At 48.4% G+C, this 14,296-nt stretch overlaps 1 protein-coding gene across 4 annotated transcripts in view; it reads right to left on the bottom strand.

The window, feature by feature from the left end:
• SFMBT1 (Scm like with four mbt domains 1) overlaps positions 1–14,296 on the bottom strand; it is a 122,397-nt gene that overhangs the window by 8,168 nt on the left and 99,933 nt on the right. For all 4 annotated transcript variants that reach the window (XM_051851533.3, XM_089306102.1, XM_008260804.5 and 1 more), the window contains 8 exons: positions 13,723–13,805; positions 8,657–8,783; positions 6,874–6,987; positions 5,431–5,473; positions 3,177–3,241; positions 2,360–2,499; positions 941–1,050; positions 105–280 (listed from right to left, as the gene is read on the bottom strand). In XM_051851533.3, the coding sequence (XP_051707493.1) occupies positions 105–280; positions 941–1,050; positions 2,360–2,499; positions 3,177–3,241; positions 5,431–5,473; positions 6,874–6,987; positions 8,657–8,783; positions 13,723–13,805 (858 nt within the window). The remainder of the gene's footprint in view (positions 1–104; positions 281–940; positions 1,051–2,359; positions 2,500–3,176; positions 3,242–5,430; positions 5,474–6,873; positions 6,988–8,656; positions 8,784–13,722; positions 13,806–14,296) is intronic.

The following is a 14,296-nucleotide window of genomic DNA, read 5'->3' as shown; positions in this document are numbered from 1 at the left end:
TAAACCACTAGAATGGATCTCTCTCTCTGCCTTTCAAATAAAATAAAAATTGTAAAATATTTTTCCAACCTATAAGGTATAGTCATTTGGAAACCATGACTCACTGTATTTGGTCTTTGTGAGCACAGAGCAGTTTTCAGAACACTTATCTAGAACCATCCGTGGGCCGAAGAGGTTGGGACAGCACTCCAGTTTGATACAGGTTTGCCGGCAGAACTCAGTCACCCGGTCTGCTGTCTTCACTATCTCCACAGTAGCACGATAGCTCTTTCCTTTGTATCTGCAGTGGGAGACACTAGAGGTCAGACTCACCAGGTGGATGAGTACCCAGAGAAAAACTAATCATACTAATACACTGGAAAAATGTCTGCTCCATCGAATATTCTATGTCCTTCTATAGTTTGAGGACTCCAAAGTAATAAAGAAGTTATACACATTACAAGTAACTTAAATCTCATAGGCTACAACAATGAAAAGCCAAGTTACTTAAAAAGAAGAAGAAAAGATTCTAAGTTAGTGAAACAAAGCTCCTGCTTTCTGTTCTTGGGTTGATGTTTTCAAAGAGTAATTTTAGCAACCCTAGAAGAAGTGTCACTTTCATCAAGTCTCCCCAGCTGGGGCAGGAGTCCTACACCTGCCACTGCATGGCGGCTCGGGTCAGAGACAAGGCAACAGCCTGTGAACTTCCTCAGGAATGTGAAAAAAGCCGTGTCTCCCTCGAACCCAGTAACAACCAAACAGGCTGCTCTTGTATTTTTATGTCTGCGAAATTTCCTATTTCTTGTGAATCATTTTTACGATATTTTTAAACACACTGATCCATGACAGAACACAAACTGGAAACGAAATCCAGGCCCTTGCTGCAAACCGTTGAAGCAGCACTGCTGCAGGCAGCCGCGGGGAGCTGGCCCACGCCTGCCGGGCAGAGCTGGCTACTCACTTGGCCTTCAGGACTTCCCCACATCCGTGCCACACGGAGTCTCTGTCCAGCTGGAGCTCCCGCAAGACACGGCTGGGTTTGTAGGCCGCGTTGATGAGCAAGGTGAGGACCTGAGCTCGGAGCCGGAGCACAGAGAGGGTTTGGGGAGGAGAGAAGCAGACCGTGAGGACCCCTCAGGAGGCCAACGCTAGTCCTAGTCATCACAAAGGCAGTGACGTCAGACAGGACGGCTGCCCAGACTGCACCTGAGAGCAACAGGATCCCTAAACGTTCAAAACTGGATGAGTGGACAAAAAAACCCGGGACCATAAACTTCACATTACTCTAGCACATGCTTCTGGATGCTTCCCCAGCCATGATACACATCTGGTAGAGAGCAGGGCCATCATGGTACTGGCCATTGTCTGGCCCAGAAGTGCTGGCTGACCCAGAGCCTGCCTCGCCCGGCCGAGGGCAGGAAGGTTCATGATGTCTGTGCACCTGCTATGCATGGCATGGCGCCCTGGATGACAGCCCCGGCCTTCGGGCAAACACCTCACAGCCTCTCCGTGGTTAGGGCTGCATAGTTCCCACGTGGTTTCCCATGGAAGCCGCAGAGGAGCAGCACTGCTTGGGAGCAGGTCTCCTGGGGGCTGAAGTAAGCACACGCCCACTTCACTGTCCAATCCCGGTGTGCCCGCCATCCTCATCTATGGTTCCACTTGGTGAGTTTCAGTTCCCCATAGTCAGACACGGTTTGCAAACACTAAACGGTAAATTCCAGAAATAAACAACTCCTAAGTGCTAAGTCACGTGCCACTCTGAGTAGTGTAGCAGCCCTGCTCTTTCCACCCGGGAGGTCAATCATGTCTCTGCCCACCAGCACACTGTACACACGCCCCGCCTGTCAGTCACCTGCAGCCATCTCGCTCTCCAGAGGGACATGGGGGCATCTCAGAATGCCCGTTTAAGTACCCCTTAAAGAAACCCAGCGCTACGTCACAGTGCCAATCATCCAGCTGTGTCTCATCACTGAGGCACTGGATCATCTCACGCCATCATGAGAAGGCGTGAGGACAGGCCAGTAAGATGCTCTGAGCAAGGGAGAGACCACATTCACAGAACTTTCCTAAGAGCCTCACAAGCAGGCTACTATCATTTATTAATCTCTTACTGTGCCCCATTTATAAATCAAGCTGTCATCACAGGTCTGCATACACAGGATAAACCATATATATACAGGGTTTGGTACTATCCGTGGTCTCAGGCCTACACTAGGGTCCCAGAATATACCCCTCACAGGTGAGGGGGTGCTATCACACATGAGAAAAGTTCGTGACTTTTGATAAAACCTGGAGTTACCATGTGCACGGCCTGAGTGCGCCTAGGCAGTGGCTGTGACATCTGAAAATTCCTCTTTGACTCTGGGCAGCACCTTACCTCTCTGAGGACCAGAACACAGTTGCCAGGACCTACACATTGAGGCAGCTCAGCAATTCTCCCTTTGTTAAGGTACGGCCCTGAGAAGCAACGGTGGTTGAAGTATATCTTTGGACAGCAGTATTTCCCATTGAACATAACTGGGAAGTAAAGAGAAATGCGTTAGCCAAAAAAACATTAGCTGAGGTCATGTATAAAATATGAATGTCTTAATGCCTGTTCTCAGTAGTTATTAGAATGACTGGCAATGCATCAAAAATCAGGAGTTGGGGCCGGCACTGTGGCATAGCAGGTTAAGTCTCCACCTGCAACGCCAGCATCCCTTATGGGTGCTGGTTCAAGACTCGGCTGCTCCACTGCTGATCCAGCTCCCTGTTAATGCACCTGGGAAAGCACTGTAAGACGGCCCAAGTGCTTGGGGCCCTGCACCCATGTGGGAGACCCAGAGGAGGCTCCAGGCTCCTGCCTTTAGCTTGGCCCAGCCCTGGATTTCATGGCCATTTGGGGAGTGAACCAGTGAACAGAAGATTCTTTCTCTCTCTCTGTAACTCAGCCTTTCAAATAAATAATAAATATTTGTTTAAAAATCAAGAGTTACACCACCCATGTTCTCTGCATATAAATGATGCAGGGAAAGGTGGTGGGTGGAAGAGACAAATGCAGAGATTCTGAGCCTCAGGAACTTTATAACCTGCTTCCGATCTTTCCGCCTCTCTCAGCCTTGCTGTCTTTCTTAGACACTTAGCAAACACCCTCTGAAAGCCCATGCTCTGCTGGAATACACACAGGTGCACAGGGAGGGCTGCACATGCCATACCTGAGTCTGCAGAGTTCAGCTCCTGATTCTTCAGGCCCTCATGGACAGCCCTCGAAGACGGCACTCTGGGTCAGCAAAACACAGAAGACAGTGAGAGAGAAGCCCTACGATCAAGCACTCAGGGCAAAAGTTAGTTTCCCTCAGATCTAGGCTGAGAGAAAACATGGCAGCTGTAAAACCTATTAATATACTTCCTTCATCACACTTTTTTTTTAAATCAGGGACTGGTTTCCCAACTATGTATGGGACAGAGAGCCAATGGACAGCCTGCTGAGTGCGGTGCTGGCTCATGTTCAAATCCATGTTCTCCTCATTCAGGGGACCAAGAAGTTATGAAAGTTCTTTCTTGATTCTCATACCACAGGTAATCTGTCCACGCCCCCCCCCCCCCCCAACAGTTACAGGACAGAAATAAAGTTCCATTTTCTTTTTCTATTAGATTTGAAACTAAAGACAAATTCTGTTAATGGAAAAACCCAGGGACTTTTCAGCTATTAAAGTCACTGTATCTTCAGAATGCTTTCTAAGTTTTGGATTGGTCTTGACAACTAAGTTCAGGAAAAATCCAAGGTCAGTTTTTTGCTCATTGCTATCTACCGGGAAGGGAATTCTGTGGCCTTTCTACCCAGGTCTGTTGTCGGCTTTATCACCCACATGTAACAAAGGTAGTTATCAGCTGTCTACCAGATAGTCACAGAACCTGCTACAAGACGGAATGGGTCCCACCAAATTTACATGCAGAAGCCAGGACCCTCGACGGAACTGTATCTGGAGACAGAGTTTTGGGGAAGTAAGATCACATGGTTATATGGGTACAGCTGTGATCTGACAGGGCCAGTGAGAGCCCTATAAGAAGAAAAAGAAAGTGGCAGGTACAGTGGCAGAGTAGTTAAGCCACTACTTGGGACACCTGCAATCCATATCCCAGTGCCTGGATCTGAAACCTGCCTCAGCTTCCTAGTGGGAGGCAGCAGATGATGGCCCTAGTACTTACGTCACTGTCACCCATGCAGGAGACCCAGGTGGAGCTTCCGGATTCTGGCTTCAGCCTGGCTTAGCTCTGGCTGTTGAAGGCATACAGGGAGTGAAAAAGTAGATGGAAGATCTGTCTCTTTCTCTCTGTGTCACACTGCCTCTCAAATAGATAAACTTTTGCAAAAACGGAAAAATAGTTTTTGAGTGGGGGACAGAGAAAGAGAGAGAAAGAGAGGGAGAGAGAGGGGGAGAGAGAGGGAGGGGGGGAGGGGGGAGAGAGAGAGCAAGAAAGTGGGGGAGAGAAAGGGGGGGGAGAGGGAGAGAGGAGCTCCCACCCCCTAATTCACTCCCCAAATGCCTGTAACAGCAGGGGCTGGGCTTAGGCCAAAGCCAGAAGCCAGGGACTCAAATCAGGTCTCGCACATGGTGTCAGGAACCAAATCCATCCTTGCTGCCTCCCAGGGTGTGAATCGGCAAGAAGCTGGAGCCAGGAGTGGAATGGGGCCTCCAATCCCAGGCATTCTGATGAGGGACATGGGAATCTTAACTGGCGTCTTAACCACCAGGGTGAACACCTGGCCAAGAAGGAGCTTGTCCTCAGGTGAAGACACAGCCAGAAGCGGCTGTGCTAGCCAGGGAGAGAATCTTCACCAGCAATGGAGCCAGCGGCACCCTGACCTCAGGCACTCAGCCCCAGAACGCGAGAAAACAAACTCCCGTGGTATTCTTGTTATGACAGTCCAAGCAGAGTAATTTAGCACTCAAAACCCTACGTCTACCAACCACACACACATACGCAGAAACCTCTGTATGTGTAAGTCTTAGTCACCAGAACACCCTGCTCTTCAGGAGCTGAGTGTGCAAGGTGGCACCCAGAGCTGCTCGGTGGGCACAAAGCCGAGCTCTGATCCTGCCTTTTCTTCTAGAACTGCTGTCTTCCACTGCAAACGTGTTCCCTACTGGAACAGATCACAGCCTGATTTACAATTTTTGCCTTAGGGACCTGTTTTCTTTCTTTTATTCAAATGCCTTCATGCTCTGAACACCAGAGACAACTCGGCGTGGGGACATCTGGAGACCCACTTGTGCTCTCCGCACAGCGCCACCCTAGAAGATGGCTACAATACACTAGTGAGGACCATGTACATCACCAAAAGCTGAACTGGAAGACTACCCTTGCACCTGAGAGATAACCTATGAGGAGATCCAGTCTCTGCAGTAGTTACTTCTTTTTGTAGAAACGGAAACATTCAAAGGTCAATCATTCAAACAAACTTACTGTTTCTCTGGTTGAACCACTGCAATTTTCCTCTGCTTATGTACTGTAAGAAGGAAACAAAAATATAAATGTAAAGGAAAATAAAAAAGACAAAGGAAAAATTATATATGCATCAAGCTTACATTAGCATATTTAAAGCCTAGCTCTGTGTATAAACCACTATCAAAGTACTAGAAATGAGCACTTAGGTGGCTGTATATGCAGACTCAGGTCCATTTCTGGGCAAGGGTCTTTAAAAGCAGCAAAAAGAAAAAAAAAAAAAGACACGTTCTCAAGGTTCCTGCATGCGTCAGTTTCTATGAATATTTTCCCCTGTGGTCTGAATGATCTGGCCCCAAACTTACGCAGACATTTAAACCCCAAATCACTTATTAATGGTACTAAGAGGGTAGAAATGTAACCCAATTACAGTGTTCAGAAGGCGGGCCTAGCGGGGGGGCGCTCTGGGCAGGCGCTGCCCTGACAGGCTCGGTGATGACAGCCTGAGGCCTGAGGCCTGAGGTGGGCCCATCCTCTGCATCTTGGCTCTCCATGTGACCTGTCCTCTGCACACACTCTTTGGCCACCCACAGCCCTCACCAGATGCCCAACCAACAGGGCTGCTCAGTCTCGGCACGAACCTTTAAAGGTTGTGAGCCACACATCTCTGCCTCCTTCCCATGCAGCGTGGCAGGTGTCTCATCTGCAGTCACCAAAAAGCCAGCCAACACAATTTTCTAAGCAAAAGTCAATTTTCAAAAGGAGCGCTGATTGACCAGCGTGCTAAGCCACTCGGGGGAAACGGCGGTCTTGACAAACAGTGTTGGGGAAAATGGACTGTCTACATGGATGAAGCTGGACCCTCACCCCACATCAGTATAAAAACAAACAAAATGAATCAAAGACCTAATGGTAAGAGTCAAAACTAGAAAACTAAAAAAAAAAAAAAAAAAAAAAAAACACAGGAGAAAATCTGCATGGCATTGGATTTGTCAGGGATTTCTTGGATATGATATCAGGAGTAGAGGCAACAAAAGAAAAGATGAATTGGACCCCAGTAAAATCTAAAACTTTTGTGCATTAAAAGGAAACTCACAAAACAGGAGAAAATACTTTGTCATGTATGAGACAAGGGATTAATATTTGGAATATGCACAGAACTCCTAAAATTCAATAATTAAAATATAAATAGGGGCCAGTGCTGTGGCATAGTGGGCAAAACCACCACATGCAACGTCAGCAGTTTCAAAGTCCTAGCTGCCCCACTTCCACTCCAGCTCCCGGCTACTGGACCTGGGAAAGCAGTGGAAGATGGACCAATTGCTTAGGTGCCTGCACCCACGTGGGAGACCAGAAGAAGCTCCTGGCTTTGGATTGGCCCAGCTCCAGCCACTGCAGCCATTTGAGGAGTGAACCAGTGGATGGAAGATATTAAAAAAACAAAAAAAAGCAACAGAGCAATACCTCGTGCTCGGCGAGGAGCACTAAGGGGGTGGCCGTTGGTTTCACACCAGCCCAGGGGGAATATATCCATGGATTCCACACTCACGATACACTCAGGAACGGGCTTCTTAGAACCTGTTTAGATTAAACATTAAAACAATCACTTTTTTCAGACCATTAACTAACCTTCAACAGCTGTTTTCCAGACAGTACAGGTCTAAGTCTCTTGAGCATATACCTTCTCCTCAGACATCACACTTCCTCAGGTGTGATAAACACCATGGAGAAAATGCAGACCACCCCTCATGCATAACCACACAGAGACCACAGCGACCCTCAGCTAGGGAACAGCAAATAAGCCCCTGAAGCCACCACAGTGCCAGGCAGAGGGCCAACACACACCACAGTCAATCTCTGAAGTGAACAGAAACCAGAAAGCAAAAGGGGTGGTTCTACATGATGAGAACCCGAGTTCTGGCCCTCTGGGAATCAGCCACAAAGTCAAGCAGGGAAATGGAGTAAGGAAATGAACTGGCAGGCTGCCCAACAGGGGTGCCTGTCCTTGACACTTGCATTAAAGGCCGACTCTGCAGATCAGGAACTGTGAGGGACCTTCTCAGGAGTCTGGGTCTTCAGTGCAGGATAAAGAAGAAAGCTGAGCCACACACAGTAATGGAGCACTGGATGCTCACACAGTGCCGTGGCCCACTAAGCTGTCCAACCAGTAAATACTACTTTAGTACAATAAGTAATTTCTACCTTACATACCTTTTGGTTCTATTGGTTTGGGAGAACAAAAATACAGCATCATCTCTCTGATAAGCTAGGTGTTAACACTCATCCTCATTTATTGTGCTCACATCAAAATATATGTTGGGGCCAGTGCTGTGCCACAGTGGGTAAAGCCACCACCCACAATGCTGGCATCCTATATGGGTGCTGATTTGAGACCCAGCTGCTGTACTTCCTATCCAGCTTCCTGCTAATGCGCCTGGGAAAGCAGGGGATGATAGCGCAAGTGCTTGGGCCCCTGTACTCATATGGGAGACTTGGAAAAAGATCCTGGCTCCTGGCTTTGGATCAGGCCAGCTCCAGCCATTGTGGACAGTTGGGGAGTGATTCAGTGGATGGAAAATCTCTATTTCTGTCTGTAACTTTGCCTTTCGAATAAATAAATAAATCTTTAAAGTATCGGGGCCAGTACTGTGGCTTAGCAGGTAAAGCCACCGCCTGCAGTGCCGGCATCCCATATGGGTGCCAGTTCAAGTCCTGGCTGCTCTACTTCCAATCCAGCTCTCTGAGATAGCCCGGGAAAGCAGTAGAAGATGGCCCAGACACTTGGGCCCCTGCAACATGTGGGAGATCTGGAGGAAGCTCCTGGCTCCTGGCTTTGGATCAGCTCAGCTCTAGCTGTTGCAGTCATTTGGGGAGTGAACCAGCAGAATGGAAGTCTGTCTGTCTCTCTTTCTGCCTCTCCTTCTCTCTCTGTGTAACTCTTTCAAATAAATAAATAAATCTTAAAAAAAAAATAAAGTATATCTATATATATACACACATACATCTATGTGCTATTTGACTTACATATTCTCTTTCAAGAAAACAGAGTTCTCTGCAATAAAGTTTTTTTTTTTTTAAATTTACATTCAATTACTAAAATTTGAAAGCGAAGAACAGGAAAATGATATTTTGCATCTTAGAATCTTGCATCTGAACAAGCCCCCGAAACTTCATGTTCAGGTTGACCAGCCACACCCAGGAGCAGTCGGGCAGTGCCCAGGAGGCCTCCAGCAACATCAGCGCTCACCCTCCAGCCGCAGCCACAGGTAGGAGCCTCGCACGGCAGCGATGGTGGCCACACACACTTCTTCAGGGAGAAGAGGGTTCACTGCCTCGAGCTTCATGTTTTCCTTAAACTCATGGTCGGAAATGGTCTAGAAAACAATAAAGCAAATCCATGTATAGGATTCACACTCAGTATTAACCCAGGTGCTCAGCTCACTGCAAAGCTGTACATTCATTTCACATTGCTCTTTCCACGAAGCCAAGGGGAAACCCCTGTCTCCCTTGGTGCGAAGGCTGGATGGTCCTGGAGGGCAGACACACTCTGTGGCATTGCCACGTGGATGAGCTCACTTTGCTTCAGTTCCTCAACCCTCAGGGAAGCTGAAAACACTTGTTTTGTTAAATCAGCGAAATAAGGTACTTGAGGCTCTGCGTGCTGAACCAAGTGGGCTCTTCCACACAACAGACTTCCTGGTTCATGCTGTCTGTGTCATGAGGAGTGCTTAGAACAAGGGGAAAGGGTCATTTAAGATAGGTTTTAGGGGCTGGTGCTGTGGCGTAGCATAAGGCCACTGCCTGCTGTGCCAGCATCCAATATGGGCGCCGGTTTGAGTCCCGGCTGCTCCACTTCTGATCCAGCTCTCTGCTAAGGCTTGGGAAAGCAGCTGAAGACGGCCCAAGTGATTGGGCCTCTGCACCTGCATGGGAGACCTGGAAGAAGCTCCTGGATCCTGGCTTTGGATGGGCCCAGCTCTGGCCGTTGTGGCCATTTGGGGAGTGAACCAGCAGACTGAAGACCTCTCTGCCTCTGCCTCTCTGTAACTCTGCTTTTCAAATAAATAAATAAATCATTTCTTTTAAAAGATAGGTTTTAGGGGGTCTGGTGCTGTGGTATGGCAGATAAAGTCATCACCTGTGGCACTGGCACCCAACATGGGCACTGATTCATGCCCTGGCTGCTCCTCTTCCCATCCAGCTCTCTGCTGTGGCCTGGGAAAGCAGTAGAGGATGGCCCAAGTGCCTGGGCCCCTGCACCCACGTGGAAGACCTGGAAGAAGCTCCAGGCTCCTGGCTTCAGATTGGCCCAGCTCTGGCCATAGCGGCCATTTGGGGAGTAAAATAGAGGATGGAAGACCTCTCTCTCTTTTTCTCTCTCTATGTAACTCTTTCAAACAGATAAATAACTCTGGAAAAAAAAAAAAAGGTTTCAAAAACTTGAACATCTGCACTGGATTATTCTCTTTTCTGACAACCAACTAAAACTAACTTTTTTATTTGCTTGTTTTAAAGATTTATGTATTTATTTTGAAAGTTACAGAGAGAAAATGAAAGAGAAAGGGAAAAAGAGAGAGAGAAGTGTCTTCCATCCACTGGTTCACTCCCAAATGGCTGCAACAGCCAGGGCTGGGCCAGCCAAAGCTGGGAACCAGGAGCTTCATCCAGGTCTCCTGTGAGGGTGATAGGACCCCAAACACTTGGGCCAACTTCTGCTACTTTTCCTAGGCCATCAGCAGGGAGCTGGATAGACATGAAGCAGCTGGGTCATGAGCCGGCACCCATCCAGGAGCCAGCACTGCAGGCAGTGACAACCTGTTACACCACAATGCTGGCCCCTATTTAAATCCTAATGACATAAACCTAATGTGATGTATATAATGAAAGAAAGCATTGCATAAGCTACAATTTTATAAGAAATTTTATTTCTTACAAGAAATTTCATAAGAAATCTAATTTCTTGTAAAACTTAGTTTTGTAAGAATAGGGTCTAGAAACTGAGTCAGCCTCTCAAAGACAGCTGACTCTGGGCTGGCAGAGGAGAAAGCCGAGAGCCAGCAGGAGCAGGCCCCGAGCAACCGGAGGTGGAAGAGAAGCAGAGCCAGAGGAACTGCTGTCTGCATCTGAGACGCACAGAGGCCAGGCCACACCTCCCCGGCCCTCTAGCCAGGACGCAGCAGAGCACAGGGGCTACTGGGCGCATGCATGCAGTGTCAGCCCCAGCCCTGGCTTCCACCCACTATGCAGAGACCTGAGAGAGACTTCGCATGGCAACGTGACAAGCCCAAGAAGAAATACGTACAGATGCAGAGTAAGGGACCCCCAACAATCGGCCGGCCACATTGCACCATGAGAGAGCTCAAGGCGGTGAGGCTCGTCCACGTGTTCAGAGTCCAGTCAACCCTTGCCTGGAGTTGCTCATTCTAAAGCAGAAGCCACGGCCAAGAATTAGCAGTCACTTAAGGACAGGAAAGCTGGAGACCAAAACAGTTAAGTAACTTGAAGTAAGCAGAGATTATGCAGAAAAAAGCTTCCCAAAGGCTGGGGGTGGTGTGGGACGGGGCGCTAATTAACATCCTCTGAGAGATTAAAAAAAAAAAAAAAACTGTTACATCCTTCAAACAAGCACAGGATGCTCCTGTAAATAGAGAACTACTCAGAAAAGAGAAGAGTTCCAGGAAATCAAAAACATGATGCCAAAGCCAAAAAATCCCAAAGACAAAATTGAGGAAAGCTTCCAAAAACACAGCAAGACTATGAAACAGACAAGACAAGACAAGACAAGCAGGAGTTTGAGCTTGAGAGCTGACATCCAAATAAAAGGAGCTCCAGGGTGGGCATCTGGCCTGGTGACAGACGCGCCTCTGACTCCAGGCAGACTCTGGGAAGGCAGTGGTGGCAGCTCAAGTAATCAGGTTCCTATCAGTCACATGGGAGACCTAGATGGAGCTCCTGGATCCAAGCTTAGGCCCAGCCCAGCCCAGTCCCAGCTGTCGAGGGCATTTCAGGAGCAAACCAATGGATGGGGGTTGTCTCTGCCTCTCAAATAAACAAACAATTTTTTTAAAAAAATCCCACGGAGAACAGAGAAAATGGAAGGAAGTCAAAGTGATTCGAGAAAATTTCCCAGCAGAGCAAGGTGTGAAAGCACCCATGAGGGGCCCAGCACAACGGATGAAAACAGGCACAAATCAAGGCTTAGCACTGCGCAGAATGGTGACAGAAAGATTCTCGAACTTTCTGGGGAGAGCAAAAGATGCAGGTGTCATCTTCAAAAGATCAAGAATAAGAGCGGCTTTCAACTTCCCAACATCAGCAGTTAGAAGACAACTCGCGGTTTAAAAATTCTGAAGCAAGATAATTTCCAACCTAAATGGCTCAATTCCATGAATCAAGTTAGAAGAGTGAACACATTTTCAAGTACGCGGTGTCTACAGAGACTCACCTTCCACACAGTCTTTCAAGAAGCTACTGAGAGACAAGCTCTGTCAAAGCACGTAAAACGAGAAGAGGTGGCCATGAGTCACACAGGACAGGGGAACGCGAGAGGGCAGTTCCTTGCGCACCGCCAAATGGTACCACCTTCATTAAACTGCAAGGCGGGGCCAACGCTGCAGTGCAACGGGTAAAGCTGCAGCCTGCGGCACCAGCAACCCATATGGGCACTAGTTCGAATCCTGGCTGCTCCACTTCCAATCCAGCTCCCTGCTAATACGTTTGGGAAAGCAGTGGAAGATGCAGTGCACACACATGGGAGACCTAGAGGAAGTTCGTGGCTCCTTGGCTCCTGCCTGGCCCAGCCCCGGCCACTGCAGCCATCTGGGGTGTGAACCAGCTGATGGAAGATCTCTCTCTCCCTCTCTGTAACTCTACCTTTCACATAAATAAATCTTAAAAAAAAAAAAAAAAAAAAAAAAAAAAAAAAACCTAGATGGCGAGCTTTCAGAGCGAACCCTCCAGGGAGACAGAGGAGTTTGCCATGAAGGATGTCTCTCAGGAAAACAGGAGGCATGACAGAGCTGATGTGAGGACTGCTGTCCTGAGAGGCTTTGGAAAGGTAGGGGAGAACCACAGAGGACGAAGCAAACGGTGAGTAAGGCAACCATTACTCATGGACAAACGGAACACAGAACCCTGCATGCTCAGCTGAGAACAGCATCTCAACAGCTGTGGGCAAACTCAGTTTGGATTTAACCAAAGCTTGTAACTTAACCCTAACAGGAAGAAGAGGTGGGTCAGACAGGGCAATGGAAACATGAAGAGCAGCAAGGTGGTGACAAGAGCAGGGAGTGGCGATTCCACACGGGGAGGGACAGGGTGGGGATCCCGGCTGATGCTCTGCTTTTCACTGCTGGTCGGCTCAGGAAGACATGTGTGTTATCTGATGGAATTATTTTAGAGGACCTTAAAATTTTTATTCACAATATTTCAACTTTCTAAAATATTATTATTTTTAAACATTTATTTATTTATTTGAGAGGCAGAGGCAGGGAGAGAGAGAGGTCTTCCATCTGCTGGTTCATTCCCTAGATGGTCGCAATGGCCAAAGCTGGGCACGTCAGAAGCCAGAAGCGTCTTCTGGGTCTCCCACATGGGTGCAGGGGCCCAAGCACTTGAGCCATCTTCTACTGCTATCCCAGGCCATAGCAGAGAGCTGGAGCGGAAGTGGAGCAGCTGGGATTTGAACCAGTGTCCATATGGGCTGCTGGCATTGCAGGTGGAGGCTTAACCTACTACGCCACAGTGCTGGCCCATTTAATATTATTGAAACACCAAAAATAACTATGGGGAGTGGACGTCTAGCCTAGTGGTTAGGTAGCCCACGTCTCACATCAGAGAAGAACTTGGGTTCCATTCCTGGCTCTTGCTCCTGACTCCAGCTTCCTTCTGAATGCAGACCATGGCTCAAATAACTGAGTTCCTGTCTCCCACATGGGAAATCTGGATTGTGTCCCAGGCTCCTAGCTCTGGGCCTGGCATAGTCCCAGCTGCTGCAGCATCTGAAGAGTGAACCAGTAGACTAAACCTCTCTGTCTGTCTCTGTTTCTGCTTTTCAAATACACGTTTTGAAATTACAAAATGTCACATTCATAATGATTTTTGTTAATAAGAAAAACAAAACCAATAAACCTATAAAACTAACTTAGCCACTAGCAAATTAACTTCTTCATTAACTGCATTTATTTTCCTCTGGACCACTTCGGGACAATCAGCAAGGTGTTCATCTGGGCCGAGTGAAGTGATGGGCATCAGGAGCAAGGAAGGCCCGGTGGGGCCCGTGGCACAGTGGTGGGGGCCGCGCGGGGCTCTCACCGGGGGGAAGCACCTCTGCGGAGCGGCTTCAGCACCACACTGTTTGAGGTAGTCGGCCCAGTCAAAGTCCTGGCTTGGGTAGCCTGGGTGGGGACAAAAGCACAGTGATCGCACCACACGCACCTGCCCGGGGTGCACGCATGACTGGCAGTGCTGCCAACGCGAGGCAACTCCCAGCCAGGGTCACGGCAGATGGCATGCAGGAAGTGAAGTTCTCCCCAGCAGCCTGCTGGGGAACCATCTACACACCACCAGCCAACGATGAGACTTGCTGATACACAAAACCATAAACAGTGACACTCTCCAGGTTAATTTACAAAATATTTAAAACTTCAGGCAAGCCCAACTAAGTCATAACTACGAGCCCTGATGAAAAGGTCAAAGAGTCTATTTTACGACTGTAAACACCACGCAAGTCAGCAGCTGCTTCCTAACCAGGGCCTCTGTGTCCCACTCCCCTCTGAAGAGCGCCCCCCCCCCCATCCTGGGGCAAGGCCCAAAGGCCCAGACACTTGGAGACGACCAGGACTGCACCCACCAGCTCCGAGTGGACGGCCTCTTCTCACAAGCCCCA

Source organism: Oryctolagus cuniculus, chromosome 10 (genome assembly GCF_051225735.1).
Source record: "Oryctolagus cuniculus isolate XC-2025 breed Fujian yellow rabbit chromosome 10, ASM5122573v1, whole genome shotgun sequence".
NCBI lineage: Eukaryota > Metazoa > Chordata > Mammalia > Lagomorpha > Leporidae > Oryctolagus > Oryctolagus cuniculus.
Note: the sequence above shows the minus strand (reverse complement) of the source record. Positions and strands in the feature narration are given on the sequence as shown.